Source organism: Camelina sativa, chromosome 10 (assembly GCF_030686135.1).
Source record: "Camelina sativa cultivar CO46 ecotype springtype chromosome 10, ASM3068613v1".
NCBI lineage: Eukaryota > Viridiplantae > Streptophyta > Magnoliopsida > Brassicales > Brassicaceae > Camelina > Camelina sativa.
Window position 1 is genome coordinate 12,204,964 of NC_141889.1, and position 21,859 is coordinate 12,226,822.

At 37.0% G+C, this 21,859-nt stretch overlaps 4 protein-coding genes across 4 annotated transcripts; 1 reads left to right on the forward strand and 3 right to left on the reverse strand.

Moving 5' to 3' along the window:
* Nucleotides 1-1,089: 1,089 nt before the first annotated feature.
* Nucleotides 1,090-2,118, reverse strand: LOC104718771 (uncharacterized). Its single transcript, XM_010436581.3, has one exon. The coding sequence runs from the start codon at nt 1,923-1,925 to the stop codon at nt 1,428-1,430; it is 498 nt and encodes a 165-aa protein (XP_010434883.1). The 5' UTR covers nt 1,926-2,118; the 3' UTR covers nt 1,090-1,427.
* A 1,409-nt stretch (nt 2,119-3,527) lies between these two features.
* On the reverse strand, nt 3,528-10,979 carry LOC104718772 (L-arabinokinase). The gene is made up of 29 exons (XM_010436582.3): nt 10,211-10,979; nt 9,993-10,100; nt 9,826-9,894; nt 9,637-9,720; nt 9,433-9,509; nt 9,242-9,308; nt 9,042-9,099; nt 8,868-8,935; nt 8,725-8,787; nt 8,458-8,511; nt 8,257-8,359; nt 8,063-8,172; nt 7,842-7,961; nt 7,658-7,714; nt 7,330-7,505; nt 7,085-7,253; nt 6,714-6,797; nt 6,344-6,469; nt 6,098-6,228; nt 5,947-6,028; nt 5,620-5,707; nt 5,444-5,487; nt 5,266-5,361; nt 5,056-5,132; nt 4,730-4,930; nt 4,455-4,620; nt 4,245-4,316; nt 3,915-4,115; nt 3,528-3,793 (listed from the first exon to the last, which is right to left on the reverse strand). The coding sequence occupies exons 1-29, from the start codon at nt 10,313-10,315 to the stop codon at nt 3,680-3,682; spliced, it is 2,970 nt and encodes a 989-aa protein (XP_010434884.2). The 5' UTR covers nt 10,316-10,979; the 3' UTR covers nt 3,528-3,679.
* A 1,026-nt stretch (nt 10,980-12,005) lies between these two features.
* On the forward strand, nt 12,006-15,175 carry LOC104718773 (COBRA-like protein 7). The gene is made up of 2 exons (XM_010436583.3): nt 12,006-12,840; nt 13,472-15,175. The coding sequence occupies exons 1-2, from the start codon at nt 12,276-12,278 to the stop codon at nt 14,896-14,898; spliced, it is 1,992 nt and encodes a 663-aa protein (XP_010434885.2). The 5' UTR covers nt 12,006-12,275; the 3' UTR covers nt 14,899-15,175.
* A 168-nt stretch (nt 15,176-15,343) lies between these two features.
* Nucleotides 15,344-19,053, reverse strand: LOC104718774 (two-component response regulator ARR2). Its single transcript, XM_010436584.2, has 6 exons — nt 18,304-19,053; nt 17,681-17,833; nt 17,182-17,589; nt 17,015-17,091; nt 15,762-16,931; nt 15,344-15,662 (listed from the first exon to the last, which is right to left on the reverse strand). Exons 1-6 carry the CDS (start codon nt 18,446-18,448, stop codon nt 15,594-15,596), a joined length of 2,022 nt encoding a protein of 673 aa, XP_010434886.1. The 5' UTR covers nt 18,449-19,053; the 3' UTR covers nt 15,344-15,593.
* Between the last annotated feature and the right edge of the window lie 2,806 nt (nt 19,054-21,859).

Here is a 21,859-nt window from a genome sequence, read left to right on the forward strand (position 1 = left end):
GAAATGTGTGTGTGTACAAACAATAAAATAAGATTTAGTTTTTATAGGTTTGTACCTACCTCATTTTAAACAATGATTAAGAAAATAAATCAACTTAAAATGAGAAACCAATAGAAGAAGACTTGATTGATATGATCTTTATTGCTTGATTTTTGGTCAAATAAGGGAATGTGAAGTTCTTTATATATTTGGACAGCCTGAGCATGTAATGATTTATCTTTAGGAGTCTCTTGTACATGTAGAAGGTCAAGTCGTCTCCAATAAATTTTGAAAATAGTTGTTGTTAGCGTTTTAGTGCGATTACATCCATATTAACGAAAGTTTGGTATTGGATGAGTTCGCTTAAGTTTTTGTAGTTCAATATTGGATGAGTTCGCTTAGATTTGAGTCGTGTCCAAATTGTGTGAAAGAAACCTAACTCAACAGTAGCCATTGGTGATACAATCAACTAAACCTAACTCAAATCTCTTGTCTGACTCCAAAAGAGTGTAGCAACCAAGATAGGACAATTTAAACCAAAAAAAAAAACCAAGATAGGACAAAAAGCATTATGTTTATATTTCCGTTTCTGATCATTTATTATTAACACATTTATCTTTGTTTCAATCGCTCTAATCCACCAAATTTCGTTGTCGGAATATGTTACGCTGGTTTTTAAAACAAAACATAATTAATGTTGTCGTAAAACTGAAACATCAACTTAACAACATCGGATGCTCGACGTCGACGAGCGTGTAGGCCCAAAAGCACCTATAGAAGTTTTGGGCTTTTCCCTATATCAAAAAAAGAAAGTAGGACCAAAATATAGCCTCGACTGGGTTACTCACTACCTCTGTGTGTGTGTGTGTGTGTGTGGCTCATGATCCTCCTCCTCTACATCATATCTTCAAAGTTTCGTCTTTATTATAGTCATGAAGTAATATGTAACCTTGTATGATGATATAGTAAATGTTATACGACAGGTATTTTATATCTATACTATTTATAAGAAAATGATGCTTTTTATTTTGTCGTTTTAAACCAAACTATTGCGTAACTAAGTTTGTTGAGATTGGAATTTTGAAGTACTAGAAAATAAATTAAAACCCATTTATTCAAATTTTTATTATTATTACTATTGAACTTTTAACGAAAGAGTTACATTCATTAAACACAAAATTTGTTAAAAGATAGAAGTAGTAGTAGTACATTTATACTATTATTTTCTACTTGTACAAAGCAAAACAAAAAAAGTAGTAAAAATATAGAAGAAACAATAATGTCATCGTTTCAATATTGTAGTGTGAAGATCTCTCTCTCATGCATAGTCTTCAATCTCTACCTTCTTCTTCTTCTCTGAAAGGATCTGAGGAAAATCTTGTGATATTATATATAAGCTACTTCGACCTCCTCTACGTATCTCATCTTCGTTAATCGGGGTACTATTATCATTTTATTAATACAAAACAAGTGAAGATTAAGACAAGAGTGGATCCGTAAGTGAATCTGTTTCTTGCATCGGATCCGGACATAACAGATTGCGGCGGAGGGTTGTAGTAGTAAAATGGAAAGTACGGAACAATAGGGTTTGGAGGAGGAGTGAAAGGGTAGTTTCCTCCGCTTTTAGGGGGTGGATAAACGTAGCCACCACCGGAGGAAGATGGTGGTGGACGGTAGGATCCTGATTGAGAAGGAGGTGGGTAGTAGTAGTATGGACCGCCACCACCACCACTGGAGCTCGGAGGTGGAGGACAGGCTGTGGTGGTGGGGGATGGAGGCGGCGGAGATGGGTTTGAAGGCGGTGGAGGAGAAGGGTTTGGTTGACAAGGGTTGTCACAAGAAGTGCACATTGTACAGTCTGCGATCTGAGATGGTGACGTCAGTGTAGTAGTGATGAATGTGAAGAAGAGAAAAAGAAAAAGATGGAATGTTCTGAAAGTTTCCATTGTCGGATGAATCTGGAGTTTGTGTCTGGTGAGAGAATCTGAGTGAATTTGAGGAAGAATGAAGAAAGAAGAAAGAAGAAAGAAGAAAAGAAGGGAAGAGGGGAAGAGGACAAAGAAAGAACTCAAGAAGTATGAAGCTAAGCACAAGTGTTTTTGTTTGGTGTCTCTTTTTAGAGTGAATCAGTGGAACGTGTTAGATTGTGTCCCAACACTATCTTTTATTTTTCACCATTTGTAACCAAAAAAAAAAAAAAAACTCTATAAATATATACGTCATTTACAAATTTTTAAATTAAACTATATGTAAATATATATGTATACACAAAATCACATGCCTGGTTTTTATAACGTGTGAACTCCATTTAGTATATCTTTAAAAAGTCACGGAGAAGATCCAAACTATAGAGAGAAATTAAGGTTAAGATATATTTGGTATTTTTGAAATACACATTCAAAACAGTAGTAAATCAATACCACTTTTACTGATGTCAAAAAAAGAAAAATCAATACCAGTTTTACTTTTACCAAAGTTTGAAAATCTGAAAGCTACGATATATATTCTATAATACTATATATGATTTGACGGAAGCCATACTATAATACTATATATGATCTGACGGAAGCCATACTATTTTCTAGTATTAAAGAAAATCTTGTTCATCGAATTACAAAGCAAGAAAAAATAATGACGCCCGTGATACAAAAATTGTGCTCAAACGATATAAGAAAAATAGTTGCGTAATTACGTACTGCATATGTATACAGATATTTTGGATGTTTCGTAACTTCGTACGTTTGACATTTCGACCGTATATATTCATTTTTGCACGGTGGGTGGGTTTTATTGAACTATGTAGTCATTTCCCTAATGATGAAACGGGGCGAGTGCAGAGCATGCACGTGGACAAATGAAGACGGTTAGATGAAAGAAGGCTCATAGGATCCGATGAGAACGCGAGGGCACGTGCATGTCGGCTCGTTTATCAGTAGTAACTCCTTTAAGTTTAAGTGTGCCTTTTTCATATTTGTTCGGATCTCTCTCTAATCCTTTTTATATATGTTTCTTGTAAAGAAACGAGACTACGATTCATTTTTACTCCTTCTGACTTCATTTGTGAGTTAATGATTCGTCAGATTTGAACCTTGTAAACGGACTAATAAATTATCAATGAGGCACACTACTTGCAGTCTCGCAAGTCGCATCATTTGAAATAGGAATTTACGAACTTTTTATAATAAATTATAAAGGCAAAGGAAAAAAAAAGGGGGTATGTAAAGCAATTAAAGGCACATGAAATGAGCAATACTAAATAAGCTTCTCGGGTACTGTGTGTGTGTGATACTACTACAACACTACCCCGAACCTTCCCCTAAGCCCCACTCTTCCACTTGCTTTAAGCGTATTTACTGCTTACTCAGTTTCACACACACACACACACAAATCTTGAAGTAAATAGAGAACTACTGTATGTATGCAAACACATTAAACATATTTCAGATTAACAGAAGTGAAAGTGAAGAGTAATTGTTTTCTTTTGCATAAGATAGTATTTGTTCAAAATTACGTTTGTGTATTATATATAGGGTAGAATCATACTATCATTTATCTAAACAAACGAAGATTTTATTATTATTTTGAAAGTGGAGAACAACGACGACCTACTTATTTGTGAGATTTAATGAAACGTAGCAATATAAGGAATAAATAAATAAGTTTATCAAATTTTATCAAATTAAGGAGACGTTGAATGGAATCAGAGAGAGATACGACGTCGGATTCGGAGGTAACCAAACTTGCCAGCTCCTGGTGACGAACCTTCGAATATCAGTGGCAAATACCCTGTCGCAGCTTTGTATCTCTGCTGAATCTAACATTCACCACCAACACCATTATTAGGCCTTTTATATATATACAAACTGTAAGTTCCTTACTAACAACTTGGTGGAACCTAGAGGTGGTGTATATCAGTATATATATAGTATACATACCTCGAGAATCTGTTGGCTGCTGCGCAATGAGTTACGGCCTATGACGCAGACTGTTCCACCTGAGCCGCCGCCCGTGATTTTGGCTCCATACAAAGTTCCATCCTCGGATTTAGACTTGTTATGCTGCATCCCTTGTACCAACTGCACCAGCCGGTTAGTTCCATCCGATCCTAGTCCGCACGCGCTGTAGCTATAGTGACACTGAACCAACCAAAAGTATGGTAAAAGAGCATCAACATGCATGTTAAATCAAGAAACTCAACAAGTCCTTGTCTGAATTTCTTCTCACATTTAGAATAGACAAAATTTGGTAGTTTGAAGTAATAATACCTGATAAAGAAGTCCCCCAAGAGCAGTAAGTTGCTCCTCTGATGTTGCAGAAGTCAATAGAGCTTTAAAAGTCTACAACAAGAAGCATTTCACATTCGTATGGATTATTATATAGGCTAAAGCATAGATATTAACCAACCAGAAAAGGATTCAAAAACACAAGATGAGAAGATTTTTTATGTAGGCTGTTACAAATCAAAAGAAACGGACCTTGACCCGGAAGTTTTCGTATATAGGGTGTCTGGCAGGAGCTTTAACACTGTAAGACCGTTTTCCATCAATCACTGTGACTGGATCATCATGATCCATGTATTCCTCAATGAATGTCTGACCCAGCATGGTATCTGGAACCTTATCTGCATAACGGGCTTCATATCTGTAACAGTAACCAGAGCGACGAGGATTAGCCTGATATTATGCTGGTGTGTGAATTACAAAATGCTTTTACTAAGAACATGGACGGTTTCAACCACTTCTATTCTCACCTGTGAGGCGATAAGTTGCACAAGTAGTCTAAAGAAGCTTCCATCTCAAGTAAGTCAATCCCTTCATCCTCTAGTTCATCCGAGTTGCCTCCATTAGCACTTGACACTGATTGTGACAGAATAGAAGATGCCATTGACTTTATCATCTTTCTCCCCATGTAGGCACCAACTCTGACTGACCCATAGTCTGCACCTCCAACGCTGCAAGATGAAGCCAATTATTCAATATTAATGAGATGCGTTGAGTGATGAGATATGAAAGCTTAAGGGAATCCAAAATCTATTGAGTAAAAGGACACATAGTAAGATGTTTATCTAGAAGTTACCTGTGCCGAATTCCGGAATCAATTCCCCAAAATCTGACATGGTTGGGAATCTCAACAAGCCCAACTACTTCTGCAGGCTACATGATTGTTTTTAAAAAAGGAGTAGATCAGACCTTATATTATCTCCAGAAAGAAAAGGAGATATCATATGTGCTACAAAAAAGAATCATGATCTTTTTTACTTCTAGCTTAGGCGTTACTAAGACCTACTTGGCAGATCATGGCCAACAGTTTGTTGGCTTCCCCACAGGATGAAGTCATCTGATCCATAACACCACATGGAGCTCCAACAATGTGATTCTCCACCTAGCAGGCAACATAAGAGAATTAGAAACCAAAACATTGCACAACGTCAGGAAAGGAGCCAGTACAATGCTGAACATGAAACCTTTTGGCAGAGTATAGCAAGATCTCGCGGATCGATACTCAGTCCTGCATATTTATATCAAACAATTGTTAAAATAGACAAAAGTAAGATACGTAGAATCAAAATTTCCATGTTTTTCACCCATGGTCTTGATCATAAAATTCTCATTTATGACACAACACATAAAAGTGAATTACCATGGGCAGCAGCTATTGCGGACATGCTTGCCACCTCCACAGCAGCAGATGAAGAGACACCTTTACCTTCAGGCACAGCAGAAGAAACCTAAGAAAACAAATAATCAGTAAACTCTTGACATGCATCTTCAATTGCATTTATTCCTTTTCTGTTTTGATAATGTCACTCCTAGAACATGTTAAACTTAAGTATGTACATCAGAACAAAGAATAGGGCAAACAAATTTTACCAACAAAACTAAAAATCACAAAGAAACAAAACTGTATCAGGAGGGAATCTGCAGCAAGGGATGATAAATTTTAACAAAAGAATGGAAAAATCCGCACCAGGAAGCTGAGGCTATCCTCAAAACGCACACCAAGTTCTGTCATCAATACCAAGATTGTCCCAGCAACATATGCTGCCCACCTGGAAGATTTTATTACCTTGTTAATAAAGAAACATTAAAGTAGTTCAAACAAAAGAAGAAAGACTCACTTTTGTGCTGGATCCTGAGCAAAGAACTTCCTTGCTTTTTCATAAGAAATTGGTTCATCTCCATCCATAAAGTCAGACAAATCCATGTCAAAAGTAGGGGCACGATTACTGATCTCTGATCCATATGAGACCTAAACACACAAAGATTCAAGGCAATTTCAGCAGGACCACAAGGAAAAATCTTAAGCTAGGACAACCCGATTCATAATGTGCATACAGGGACTTCATTCACATACTCATACTTACAATTTGCAGAACTGGTGTTGGTACTTGTCCCTTAGCTTGCTGTCGGGCTTGCGCATGTTTCCACAGTCTATGTTTTCCAGGATGGTTTCTTTGAACAGCTACATGGCAAGCTTCCCTTATTGGCATCTGAAGTTGTAAGAATATAGATAAGGTAAATGTTGTGGTCAATCAAAATAGAGTATACTCTGGCAAGGAGGAACACATGGGAGTTTACAATTACTATATACGACAGAATGATGTTTTGTGTGTAGACTTAGATAAACGCTCAATAAGTTGAACTACCGCAAATTTATTCCTTGGCAGTAGATAACAAACGAAAAAGAGAATCAGACACAAGTGACCCGCAAAACCAAGAGTACAGAATTTTGACCTGCAAGACCAGGCTTCCTGAATAGTCAGCAATTCCACCCATCACATCTAATCTTCCAGGTGCTCTGGCAACAAAGATTTCTTCCTGCAAAAGCACAAAGGTTTATCAACATATAACAACTCAAATCAGAGTTATAAGAGACTAACTTAGCCTGATAACAAAAATGTTCCTTAAAAAAGATGCTTGCACCAATTAAAAGAAATGATCCCACCATCTAACTGTGACTTCCAAAAACACTTACAATAAAACCATCCTTTTGGAGGCGTTGTAAGTTTATTTTTGCAAGGTATTAGGCATGAACCCAAGTCATTAGTATTCTTCTATCTCCTGTTAGTAGAATACTCATTGGAGCTACAGGAAAAATAGATTACCTCCCAGTTGAAGAGCCCACCAGCAGCTTTTCGTTCACGCATGGTTTTCTTCTCCATACTCTTTGCAGAATCATGAAAATCATCTAGCATGGCTAAACTCTTCAGAAATGTCCATGTATCTGAAAGACCTTGAACATCACCTTGAAGGATATCAAAATCATCGGTACACCTGCAAGAGAAGTTAAGAGATAAGGAAGAAACACAAAATTAGAAAATAGCTAGAGTGACAAAACCAAAATACTTACGACTCCACCAATGAGTTGTTCTCGTTCGCTTGAACAGTAGGTGATGATCCAGCAGATTGACCTAGTTCATTTTCAGCCCTTGAATACCACTCTGGAATAGCAATGTCCCTTCCAGGGACCCTCTGTAGCTGATACCCCAGGATTATGGCATCACGTAATCTTCTTGCACCACTTAACTGTAACATACAGAAAACTCCAACATAATTTTTTGAAAGAAGATTTCTGATAAGATATGGAATGATCACAAACACAAAGTACTTTTGATGGCACAGTATTTCGGAAATCTTATAAAATCTCGATTGTTCATGTTAAACAATATGAGATTTACCTTATTGGATGCACAATGTCTTCCAATGGCTGTTTCTTGTAGGATGTGAGCTGCAATCTATCATTGCACCAGTATGCAAAAAGAGAAGTTAGTACACAGGAGTATGGATTTTCAGGCAAGGGATTGATACATTTTCAAAATCTTAAAATTTAAGAGATAAATGAAAACAAGATAGAGTATCTACCTCACCACCATTGATGCCACCTTCGTAGCAAGGTTTCAAGCTAACTGCACGTTCAAGATATGGCTTCCATTGGCCCATTAATAGGTCTCTCCTGATCATCTCAACACCACATTGATAAAACTGCAGAAGAAAAATTTGACAAGAGAATCTGAACACACGATCCACATTTATAAACTGTTAAGGACAAGAAAATCAAAAATCAAATACGAATTTGGTTGAACCTCGAGCATATTTCTCAGAAAAGGTTCTTCATTGAAGTAATCTCTGCGTACAAAGACAAACGGCACCTTGTACGATAAGGCTTCACTGACAGTGCCATAACCAATTTTCCCTGAAACCATGGACAAAGCTATTATAGAAACGCCACTAGCCATCTAATCTCATTGACAATTTCTTAAGCAGGTAACATACTAACCAAGCATACAGTCAGATGCAGCTATAATATCAGGCGTATAAGCATCCTTAGCAAGCTTTACAAAATTTGGTGGAAGCTCCAGGGTCTCGGATGCGCCACAAACCTGAACAAACATATTGGCAAGTTTAATCGGCAGCATAAGATCCTCAACTTGAGCGTAACTATACATAAAACAGACGCAGGGTAAAAGTTAAGAGATACCAGACACAGCCAGCCAGTCGGTAGTGATGTTTCCTTCAAGTTCCACCCAGAGGGCTGCACATGAGAAAAAGACAACATAGCTGCAAATGAGAACTTGGTCACAGGGACGCAGACATGACCAATGAGCTGTCTCAAAGATATATTATGCATGATAGACGAGCAACAATGTAAATACATATTAAACATCAAATCAGTGCATTAGTTTGGAGAAATATTTTTAAAAAATCATGAAATTATCAAATGGAAGAGCAGAGCAGACAGCCATACCTGTCCTCCAAAATTGAGTATGACAACATTCACATCTTCAGCAATGCCTAGTTCTTTCCTCACCTGATCAAAAGGGACATTAGATGTTATTTGGAGTATTTGTGCCACTGAAATACAAGGTCAATGAAATGTTGCTGACAGACCTCCTTGCGAGTTTTGTGAAGTCTCCTCACAACTAACGGTACATCGATGACATCACGAAACGCAGGCACTACGAGATAACAAGGAAATAAAGTTAAGGCAGATGAGCAGAATACACTAGAAAGAAATGAAAAGAAAATGAAACTAAAACAATTGAAATTAGAAATGTTGCATACTTGGACAATACCCTGGGAGGCGAATTAGGAACTCGCAATGAGAATAATCTTCAGCTATCTATGGCAGGGAAGAAAAGTATTAACCACAAATTAGTATATTCAGTAATAACTACAAGTTACGTCCCAATAAACAAAGATTGAGTATTTATCATCTCCTACACGCTAATAATCGATGTACAACTTAGTAGAGAGAATTCTACCTGCCACACGATGGAACGATGGTGATATCCAGCAGCCATCACGTACTCAGCATAGATAAAATCCCAGCTTAAAGTAACATAAAGAAACACAAAGTTTTAATAAAATTGAACATTTTTTTTGTTACTATAAATTTCTTCCTCTAAAGATAAGTAAGGTGAAAGTAACAAGAACTAGAGCACAAAAATTTCACCTGAAATTGGTAACGCAGACAGATCGTATCCCAGCATCAGCCGCTGCACGGCATGCGACAGGGACAACATCAGACACCTGTTGGTTAACAAAAGTTTTTATCTCTTGGTATGAAAATGATAAGAGTAGAAAGCAAGAGTCTTGATGTAGGCATTTTTGATAAAAGTGCAGAGATTCTTCTATGAACCAATTAAAAAAAAAATACCACAAAATCAGCTTTGATGGAATGAAGCCACTCCACTTCTGTTTTCAATATTTCAGCTCGAGGAACAACAGCTGTTTCGACATACTAATTAAACACACACACCATCATCCAAAATGTTAATAAAATACATTCAAAAGGGAAGACCAACATGGACATGAATCATATGAAAAATTCTAAAAAGTAAAAGACCTTTTCTAACGAGGCAAGACGATCAACGGTCAATGCATCAGCTTGCACAGCACCACAATCCAAAAGAACCTAAAAACAACAATTCATTATATCTTTGATCCGAGTTAACCAATTGAGTATTAAAAAAAAAAAAAAAAAAGACAAAAGGAATCAAAAATCATGGCCACCTTGCGAATTTTGAGCCTCGGTGACTGGATTTCGGATGTGAAGACGAAATCAGGCGCTCCGGTGACGACATGAACATCGTGCCCCGCCGCGATCAGGTGACGGGCAACCTGAAAAACGAAATGCCACCAAAATTAACCCACAAACGAACGATCGAACGCATAAACAAGAGATGAAGGACCGATGCAGAGAGAGAGGGGCGAAGGGAGAAGAAGTGAACCTCGACGACGCGAGTAGCGTGGCCGAAGCCATGTCCAGTGACGTAGTAAGCGAAGACTAAGTGCTTGCTTGAAGCAGAGACACCTTCGTTCTCATCAATCCTCATTCTTCTTCTTCTTCTTCTTCAGGGTAAATCTCTGAGAGGACACGATCCGATTACTGGACTGATGCGATCCGAATTGTTCAAGGAATAACAAGAAGAAGAAGAAGAAGAGAGTCTCTTAATAAATCTCCTTTTTTTTTTTTTTTTTTTTTTTGTAATTTTGTTCATAAAATCTTAAAATTAAACACGAAATTAATTTACAGATTTTTTTCCACCTTAAAATCGTTATAAATATTAAAATTCTAGTTTGATAGGAAGAAGGAAGGGTGGTTACGTAATAGCTCTCTCGCAATTCGAGAGAAAAGGATAAAACGGATTTCGTGTCTAAAAGATTTAATTTATGGATAAAAATAGATATATAAATTCCAAAACTAGTATATATATAAACTAAAAATTGCAAAGTAGGATTTGCATATTGAAAAAAGTATGGTGTGTTTTCTCTTATCTGAAACTCTGTAGAACAAGAAGAAACACAAATAGAGGAGTTTTTGTCGATTTGGACGTATAACTACAATTGATCTTATCCTCAAATAAATATATATCATCAACATGATCGATCTCATCCTCGTTACTCTACTTTTAAGTTAGTAGTTCTCTACATTTTTTTTTTCGTTTTACATCGTTGTAATATAATAATTTCGGTTCTAAATATAGTAAAAAAGACAGCATTATTATGACTTTGTAGCGGCAGAGTTGAGTTTATTATAGGAAAAGGTGAGAATTGACTACCAAGTTGTAGGAGTAGCGGTTACCAGCAGATAAGGTCCATCGTCATTACCTTTTTACCTTTCTGACGGTGCATATGATATCTGTGACTTTTTACCTTTCTGACGGTGCATATGATTTGTCTCTTTGCCTCTCTGGTCTTCTTAGTTGTTTGTCCGAAAAAAAGAGTTAAGCTTAAGACGAGAGCAAACCCTTAACGGATGTATTGTTGTTAGTTGGTAACTTGGTTACTAACTCAAAAGTGATGTAGCCAGAAGTTTACGTATTATTTCGGTTTTGGGCTATTTCGTTTATATTGGGCTGTTTCGTTTATATTGGGCCTTCGTATTTGTTTTAAAGTTACTTTTACGCAAAATGTGATGACTCCTTTTGCCTGCATTATTTTAGCCAACTAACAACAAGTTTTGTTGACGACCAAAACTCAATTTGCCCAACAAATACAATCGGTCAACAAGTTTTGTTCAATCGGTCGTTTCAAGAGATTACCAAATAAATTGCCTTCAGGAAGGATTACCCCTTTTACGGGGATATGCAACATATTATGCATTGAACACCATGTTGTGATGTTATGCATTGAACACCATGTTGTCATGTAAAAAAATTTCAGGTGAAAGGTTATTTACACTACATGAGAGATCCTAAACCATGCATAGTCCCAACACTTTAATTTGAAAACACAACTATCCACTTGGCATAAATATTATAATCAATCGAGTCTTTCACTTTTATGATATCTATAAAATAAATATATCAAAAATCTCTAAGAAAAAAAAAAAATTGAATTCATTTACGGTTTTTTTACAGGTTTTTTTAAAAAAAATTATGCTAAACAAAAGAACATTTACAAAACATATAAAATTGGGTTTGTTATGTATTTTAGAAAAATGATATCCAAATATTATTTTTAAAAAATAAGAATTTTGGTCTCTAAAAAGTTTCTTAGATTTGCCAACTATCCAAAAAAAAAAAAGCCAACAAAGAAGGCTCATGAGAAGAATTTGAATTTCCAATAATACAGACATACATTTTTGTTTCATTACTACAGCCTTGCACTAACAACAACGCGGTCGCTTTTTTATCATTTTTATTCATCATCTCTTTCAAAAAAAAATCAAAAAGCTTCCATTTTTCTCTTCCTAGTCCTCCTCTCATCTCAAATTCAAATTCAAATTCAAAACCTTGTCTTCTCTTCTCTTTGGGTTCCCTCATAGTCATAGATTTAGGGTTTCCATTTCCAATGGATTCAACTCCCAACTTCACTCCTCACTTCCTTCTCCTTCTCCTCTCACTTCTCATCGTATCAATCCCTCTAACATCATCTCAATCCAACGCCACCACTACTAATCCGCCACCATCACCACCCTCAGATTCGGATCTATGCAACGGCGTATTCGTTTCCTACACTCACACTAAAGGATCCAAGATCCCTCCCAACGACACCACGAACCAACCCTACCGGTTCGAATCTGTGATAACCGTGCTCAACCACGGCCGCGACGAGCTCAAATCTTGGCGTGTCTTCGTCAAATTCGCGCACCGAGAGATCCTCGTGTCAGCTTCGAACGCTGTGCTCTCCGACGGCTCGAGCTTACCACTGAGCGTCGAAAACGGCACCGTGTTCGCTGGTTACCCTTCGTCGGATTTGAAATCGGCTATTCAGACTGCGGGTGATGTCACTCAGATGCAAGCTCGTGTTGAGCTCGTTGGTACTCAGTTCGGAGTTGCCCCGCCGAATGTTCCGCTTCCTAAGAACATCTCTCTCGCTACTGATGGATGGAAGTGTCCTAAACCTACTCAAAAAGGTGATTTTTTTCCCCAATGTCTGAGATTTTATAGTCTCTTTTAAATCTTTGAATTTTGCTATATTTAGGAGTTTTGTTTTACTGATATTGGTTTTGCTATGTTAAAGTATGAAGTATCTAGTGTAGATCCCTATAATTGAATTTTTATATATTAGTAGAGATAGTCAAACTCCAGAAGCAATCATATTGTTTTAAGTCCCATGTGCTCACTCGTGGATAGAGAGTCTTATGTTTGTTACGTGGTAGCTTCTCTTTTTACACCTAACGTTTTGAATTAGTCAAATGGAGGAGTCTAATAATTGAATTCTTAGCAGCACATTTGGTTCTTTGTGATTGGTCAGGATTATGAGGTACTTGCCTTAAGATCTTCTGTAGAAGTAACATAATAACTAGTTTATTATGATTCGATCCACTTTCATCACATTTCTAAATATGATTCTGTTGGTAAGAAAAGGAAAGTCTAGTAGATAAGTTTCTAGGAATCTATCTTGTGTTGTGCCGTGTAAAAGCTTAAGTAATTTTGGCTATGTATGTGTTTGCTTATGTAGATAATCATGGTATTTTTCTTTTTGACTGTTGCTTTCGTTGTGGTGTGCTTGAATTTTGTGTGTGTTCTCTCTGTTTTGACCAGGTAAAAATGTTCTGCAAGTATGTTGCACGCCGGACCCAAACTATGATAACACAGACATCATTGATAATAAGTACCTTCCCCGACAAGATGGAGACCTTACTATCATGTACGATGTGGTCAGATCATATTCATCGAATTATATGGCACAAGTCACGATGGAGAACCATAGCCCGCTTGGTCGGTTAGATAACTGGAAACTGAGTTTTGACTGGATGAGGGATGAGTTTATCTACACCATGAAAGGAGCTTACCCGAGTATTGTTGATTCATCACATTGTGTTGATGGTCCACAAGCGAAGTACTATCAAGATCTTGATTTTTCTAACGTGTTAAGCTGTGCAAGACGGCCAACCATCATAGATCTCCCTCCTACGAAATACAATGATTCGACGTTCGGTCTTATCCCATTTTGCTGCAGAAATGGGACGATTCTACCACTGTCAATGGATCCTAGCAAGTCGAGCTCAGCTTTCCAGATGCAGGTGTACAAAATGCCTCCGGATCTCAACATCTCTGCTCTATCACCGCCTCAGAACTGGAGAATCAACGGTACTCTGAACCCGGATTACAAATGTGGCCCTCCTGTTCGGGTTAGCCCGAGCCAGTTCGCTGATCCCAGTGGGTTGCCCTCAAACAAGACTGCTTTTGCGAGCTGGCAGGTGGTCTGCAACATCACTCAACCAAAAGATGCGAGTCCTAGATGCTGCGTGTCATTCTCCGCATACTTCAACGACTCGATCGTTCCATGCAAGACTTGTGCTTGCGGATGTTCCAACAACAAAGCGGCTCGAACTTGCAGCGCAACAGCCCCGTCTCTTCTTCTACCCCAGCAAGCTCTTCTGGTTCCATTTGAGAACAGAACTGAACTCACTCTCGCTTGGGCTTATCTAAAACATCGGCCTGTGCCAAACCCAATGCCTTGTGGGGATAACTGTGGAGTTAGCATTAATTGGCATTTGGCTACAGATTATAGAGGGGGATGGACAGCTCGGGTCACAGTCTTCAACTGGGGTGAAACAGACTTTGTAGATTGGTTTACTGCAATTCAGATGAAAAACGCTGCCCCTGGTTTCGAGAAAGCCTACTCATTCAATGCAACTACACTTGGTATCAACGGGGAGAACAACACTATTTTCATGGAGGGTCTTCCTGGATTAAACTATCTCGTCGGAGAAAGAGACGGGGAGAATCCGTTGAAGAACCCTCGGATTCCCGGGAAACAACAGTCTGTTCTTTCCTTCACCAAGAAACTGACTCCTGGGATCAATGTCCCTGGCGGGGATGGCTTCCCACGCAAAGTGTTCTTCAACGGCGAGGAGTGCTCTCTCCCAACCATACTCCCAATGAGAAGCAGTCAACACCGGATACACATCTCTGCTTTACTCTTGGTATTACCTGTTTTGGCGCTCTTGCTTCTGCGGGCGTAAACACACTGAAACCTCCCGTGGGGTTGGCGATACATTTTCGTGATTCATCCCCGGTTAACTCGAAAACCGGTCAGTTCCGTAGTTTCTGGATGGAGAGTCAATCGATTCTTTTTTTCAACCTGTGATGAGTGTTGGAAGAATCTTTATATAGGTGCTATGAAGATATGTTACCATTCTTGTATTGTTTTCAAATTAGAGTTTTCCAGTAATTACTAATCAGTATGTATACTATATGTTACACTTTCTCGGCCATTTACTAATTCCTAATCTTCCAAAATGGTACTCATAAAACCTTACAAATGACAGAACCATCCAGTTTGTTGAAATGCATGTAGCAAATCTGATCAAGACTGAATTAATAGCAACATTGGCCAAAACAGGGTAAATAGCAAAGCTAGCCAAGACTGACTCAGTTTTGTGGATTTGTTCGTTGATCGAAACAAAATAACTCAAACGAAATTGACATTACTCCTAACATTAAAAAAGATGACAATTATTGTCTTCTATAATCTGGCTTTTGAATTTCCTGCAGATTATCATCTAAAGATACAACACATGATTTCATCTAAAGATACAACACATGATAACATCTAAAGATACAACACATGATCCGTTCAATTTTCCCCCTTCGATTATCTTCATTCGGTAGAGCTTTTGTAACAAAGAATCTTGCAGTCTAGTCTGAGTTTCTGAGGTCAGACTGGAATATTATCGATGGAATATCCGTCAAAATCGAACTCGTTATCAACCGATGGAATGCCTTCCTGCATTTATGCCAAGGGAAATGAACAGAAGTGACACTGATGATGTTCATGTCTGTTACTAGTACTGTGTAGTTTTGAATTTTCGAGTAGGAATCAAACCTGTTTGAGAAGTGCGCTCATGAGATCTTCTTGATGATATTGCTCGTTAAACAATGTGGTTGCGGGAGGACAGGTCACTGTCTCCGCCACTCTCTCTGACTTAACTCTGACCGAACCACCATCCATAAAAACATGGTTCAGATGATTTAGACTCCGGCTTGGTGGTTGCTGATTCTGTCCATGCGCGGTCACCACTGTTGCGTCCGTTTCCCGCCTTTTTCTCAGTGAGGAAGACGAAGAGTACGCTTCCGAAGTAGAGAAAGCTGCAGAGGCTGATGCTGTGTCCTGATGGGAAAAGGCCAATCCAATATTCCGTAGATCCCAGTCATTCAGTTTGTTGTTGTGGTGCTGTTGTTGCTGCTGCGAAAAATTGTTAAACATGTCGTAGCACGGGTTACCAAACCCTGCAGTAGCAGCTGATGAACCGCCTTTCGCATCAGAGCTGTTGACCTCTTCTTGGTAAGAAGCTGACACTGGAATTGATATCCCCGGGGCACTTGCCAATGGGAAGTTGTTTTGAGGTAGATCTGCGGGGAAGTTGTTGAAGACCGAGTGGGTAGCTGGTACCACTCTGTTGTTAGTCTCAGGGATACTGTTTCTAACCGCACCAGTGAGATCGCTTCTCCTTGAAACGCTGGTTGAAAACATCGGTTGTTGTTGCCCGAGGGATGATAGCATTGATGGCCCTCCTCGGGGTAGATGGTCGGCTACAGACAACACCATTCCACTGCTCTGAACATTCTGTCCTGGACGAACACCAGTGATTTGTTGCTGTACGCGCATGTGACTACCTGCAAATTGTTTTGGTTCCATACCTGTTGGGACACCGTGAAGCAAACTCATCTGCTTATTACCATTGTTTATGGTCTGTCCATGTCCATCTCCAAATCTTACTTTAGGATTTTCAAAGTTAAAGATGCTTCTCTGATCTACAAGGGGAGAACTCGACATCCCGGGTTTAATGAGTGAAGACCGCCCAAGGCCAGCTGCTTGAAGCTGTGCGAGGCTCTGAGCAGGAAGCTGCCCTACAACAGCTAGAGCTTGAAGATCGAATCCATTCAACGAAGAAAGAGGACCAAAACTCGGATCTTGGCCAGTCATAAACGAATGGTTCATATTTCCTTGGTGCTGCGATACTCCTCCAAGCCGTCTTAGATATATCCGGTACTTCTGCAAATCCACAATGTCTCACCAGTGTTAGAACACATCAACAACGGAAAAATGTAATACTATATTCAGTCACACATCTCTACCTGGAGGTGACTGGCTACGTTTTCTCGCGTCAAGCCAGGTACATTCATCATCTCTAAGATCTTCTTAGGAACCGCTTCTGCATTAGATGCCGAGGATGGTAAAAGATTAGACAAGAAAACTAACATTAACACACACAAAGACATAAGCAAACAAGTCTTTCACTTACTGTCAACGCCAAGCTGATTCACGGCAGCGACAAACTGCTGATGCAATTCAACGGACCAAACCACGCGTGGTTTCTTCAAACTCGAAGTGTCCTCTTTGTCATCCCCTTGATCATCTACTTCCTCTTCCTTCCGCTTTCTCGAGCTAGAGCTCCTCCAGTTCCCTTCATTAACGGAAGAAGAATTGTTGTCAGCATCCTCCCTCGGCTGCTGCCTGTCTCTGTCGCCGCCAGTATCTTCAATACTTCCTCCTGAATGTTCAGAAACATTCCACTCGTTCCGCTTTTTCCGCACCACATGTTGCCATATATTCTTCAAAGCCTCAATACGTACTGGCTTAATTAGGTAATCGACCGCACCGTGAGTCACTCCTTTCAACACAACGCTCTTTGAATCATCCGCAGACATCACTAATAATAACCAAAGATTTTAGATCTCAAAGGGAACAGTCAGAGCAAATGATAAAAAAGGAGGAGACAGGATCAAACAAAACAAACGTACTGATAACAGGTAAATCCATCTCTAAACCAACGTGCTCAAGGAGCTTGAAACCATCCATGTCAGGCATATGAACATCACTGATGACAATATCAAAACCATTCTTGTTCTTCCGGAGCAGTGACAATGCGAGCTCAGCTCTGTTGCATTTAGTTACTGACAGAATCAGAGTAAAAACACTTAGTCAAACTAAAGCATCAAAAAAAAAAAAAAAAAAATATGAAAGAACACAATCAAAACAAAAATACCAGAATCTCATACTAAATCAGAAGGATCTCTTAGATTTTTTTTTTTTTAATACAGATAACAAAAATTTAAAGAATCTGAATCACACTCTTCTTGAAAATAAGATCAGAATCTAAAAAAACAGATCACAAATGATGATATGAGAACAGAACAGAGAGGACTAAGCTATTTATATATGAATCTAACAGTGAATCATATTCAACAGTCAATGAAATTTCTAGTCAAATTCCCCAAAAGCTCTTGTGATCTCTTCTATATTTGCACATAGTCAACCAAAAGAAGAAACCATAATTAACCACAAACAGAAATAAAAATTTCATCAAATTTGGAAACTTTGAATAATAAAAAAGAGATTTATTTCCTTGTTTGCATTTATTTACCTCTGTAGAGACAAGTCATGAGCATCCTCTCTAAGATCATGAGACAAGTTGGATCATCATCAACGACAAGAACTCGAAGACCCGCCGGAAACGGGTCAGAATTGGAACCCGAATCGGGTCCTCTTCCGTGACCCGAATTTATCATTCTCTCTATCTTCTCTCTAGTCCAGAGAGAACAAAGATCAAGAGATTGAAACAGAGAGAGAGAGAGAGAGAATATATGCCTTATTAGATAGAGAGAGAGAGAGATATAACAAAAAAAAGGAATTGATAGTGGTTTAATTCGAAGAAGAAGAATTGGAGATAACAACAACAAATCAAACCCAACAAACAAAAAGAAAAAAAAAAAAAAAAACAAAATCTTGATACCAAGATGATGAGATTTTGATTATAATAAAAAAAAATGAGAATTTTTGCGGTAAAATGAAATTAAAAACAAAATTAAGTGGAAAGGTTTAGTTATGGGGTTGATGATGAGATGTGAGAGTTGAAGAAGAAGAGGAAGGAGAAGGCTCTTCTTTGTGTCTCTGAAGCTTGAATTGAAGCTCGATTTCTCTGTTACTGTTTTTTTTTTTTTTTTTTTTTTAAGTAAGTTCTGCTAATTTTTTTTTTTAATTTAAATCTGAAAAATATGAAACTGTTTTATACAGTAGTATTATTATATTATATAGTTTACAATACATACATGTCTGTGTATGTACGTGGGTGCAGAGGGGAGATGTGTCCTTGATGTTTTGCACTTCTCCAGATAGAGACCATGTACTTTATCTTGTTTACTTTTGAATCCCCCTTTTCGAAATTGCTATATGACCAAGGAAACCTCTTCTTCCAAAACTCTTGTCAAGTTTATTACTAGTTTACTACACAAACACACACAGTTTTTGTTTCTATCTATGCTTAGATTTCTTTTCGATCTTTTTTTTTTTTATTTTTAATCTTTTTGTTTGTAGAAACTATTTTTTAATTTTATATAAGAAGTATATTCGAATTTCACTATATTAACTTTGTAATTGTCTATGCTTCTTAGTTTTTTTTTTCAAAAAAAATTACTATAATCCATTCTTACACTTTTATTTTTTATATTTCAAGACATATATGAAAATGTTTCAACAAGTACGAGCTATATAAATATATATATATATATATATATATATATATATATACAATAAATGTGAGATGAGTGAGAGAGTCTTTGCCATAGACATGAAGAAGATGAGAAATGAGAACTAGAAATGGTAAAATTTCAGGCATAATTGAGATCATCAAACTATTCTCGATACGTCCAAAAATAAGGAAAAGTGACATATATATGTAAGGATTTTTTTGGATCACTCATAGTTGTCGAGGTATCTTTTCAATGAACATCATTTATGATTTTATGCATTGTAAATTAAATTTGGTAGTAAACTTTTTTTTACCTTATTAAATAACTAATTTTTTGTAATTTAAAAGTTTAGTTACTAAACAAAAGAAGATAATTTACAACATCCTTTCAACTATAGTATTTTGAAAAATAGTTTGTAAATCTTTTTATTGTTTATGTATAGTAGGTATAAACTACACTTTTACTATTTTCTAAAGTTTTCCATAGTAATTATCATGAAAACATGTATTTTCAGATTCTTTTTGTATATCTTATGAAGAACACATGCCTAAACACAGTTTGTTGCAAGAAAAGTTTACACAGCACAGTTAATAGGATTAACAATTCGATGTTAATACAGCACGTACATGTTTTCAAGTGAAATTTACTCACTATATTGAAGAAGAATTAAGTGATAATGTCGCTTCCGTATCCGTATAGCTTAAAACATGGGTTGTTTTGTAAAGATATCAAACTATGTGGGGTTGATCTTATATTATTCTAAACTACTGGGTACGGAACTTCTAATAATTGAGAAGAGAAAAGAAAAAAAACGGGTCCAGAGACCCCCCATGGTGCGCGGATCCAGCTCATTCATGAAAACATAACTCATTTTATTAAAAAAAAAGCCTAGCTAAGCTTAACAAATTATACTGTTATTTTTGTTCTCCATGTAGTTTTTTTTCACTTTATACTGTTATATATATATATATATATATTGCTTTTCATTTATTTTCTTCCATCATCATCTTATAATTTGTTACTATTCTATTTTAACCAAGAAACCCTAAAAGAATTAAGGACAATACTATATCCTCCCAATAATTTGATTCTATTTCGACTTAATTTGGAAACTATAATAAAATATAAACCATGCCTTCTACATCTTATATGAGTCTATGACCTACATGTATCCCTTAATTAAATTAATGGGCTAAAATACATATAATATATGCTTTCTTAAATAAATAGAATAATAATACATCAACGCACATTCAAGCATATGATTAACAAAAGGCAACGCATTTTCTAACAACAATATGCTGTATAGTTGTATACACACACATCACAACTTGTAGTATATGTGTATACAGAATATATTTACGTACGTATGTGCGTATTAATTCGCTCGTAAACTTAAATCGTTAAACGAAAATATTAGTTTAACTCCAATAGGTGTTAATCGTTTAACAAAAATAAAAGTAGCAAGTATAGGAGATAAAACCAAAAATCTAACTAAGTGACTTGATTCAGGGTCACACTCCTCCTTAGAGGCTTTACGGATAAAGTCATATATATGATATTAAGTTATTAACTCTTCCGCTCGATGATGGTTGGGATAACATTTTGAGATGACACCGAGCCGGCCGGCCATGTAATAGAATAAAAATTATGGCTAAAACCGAGTAACTGAACGTTTAGGTATTATATTTGTAAAATAGAAACAATTGTTGTGTTCGATTATACCAAATGTTTAGTGGTCAAATGTTATGGAACATCACCTGATTTGTTTTATTTATTTATTAAGCAAACGAAAAGAAAAAGGAAGCAAAACAAAAAGAGGTTCACAATTGCATTGCCACTTGCATGGTCGAAAGGTATTAATAATGGAACCTAAGAGATACATATAGTTGACAAAAAAAAAAAAAGAGATACATATATGACATTTGTGTAACCTCTGTCCAATAGTATTGGGAAAAGTGGCAGCAACGCACTTTGGTAAGTGATACTGGTGGATCTCCTCCTCAATGTTTGCTCTCCACTATGACACTTACTCATCGACCCTTTTCTTTAACCACAAGTACTATGTAAAATATTTAGTTACATTTTTTAATAAGTTATCCCTACTTATTGGAATACAAGCTGGTAGCATAAAATGAACATGTTTCAAATTGTATGCAAGCAGGGAAAATGTTTAAATTATAGAAAGCCTTTCAAAAACGATTTTATAAGTCACAAAAGATAAAGTTAACCACTTTGATTATGCGTAAGAAATATTTTTATACCATATCCTCCATATATAGTACACGTACACATACAAAAGTTCTTGAATTCTACAGATGAAATCAGTAAATTACAAATGGACGATTTAAGTCACAACATCTTGATGACTTTGTTTGTAGAGTAAATTTCTATAAATCTATTGAAATGGAATTTTGGATTTTATTAACAAGTTAGAATCTATGTTCCCTA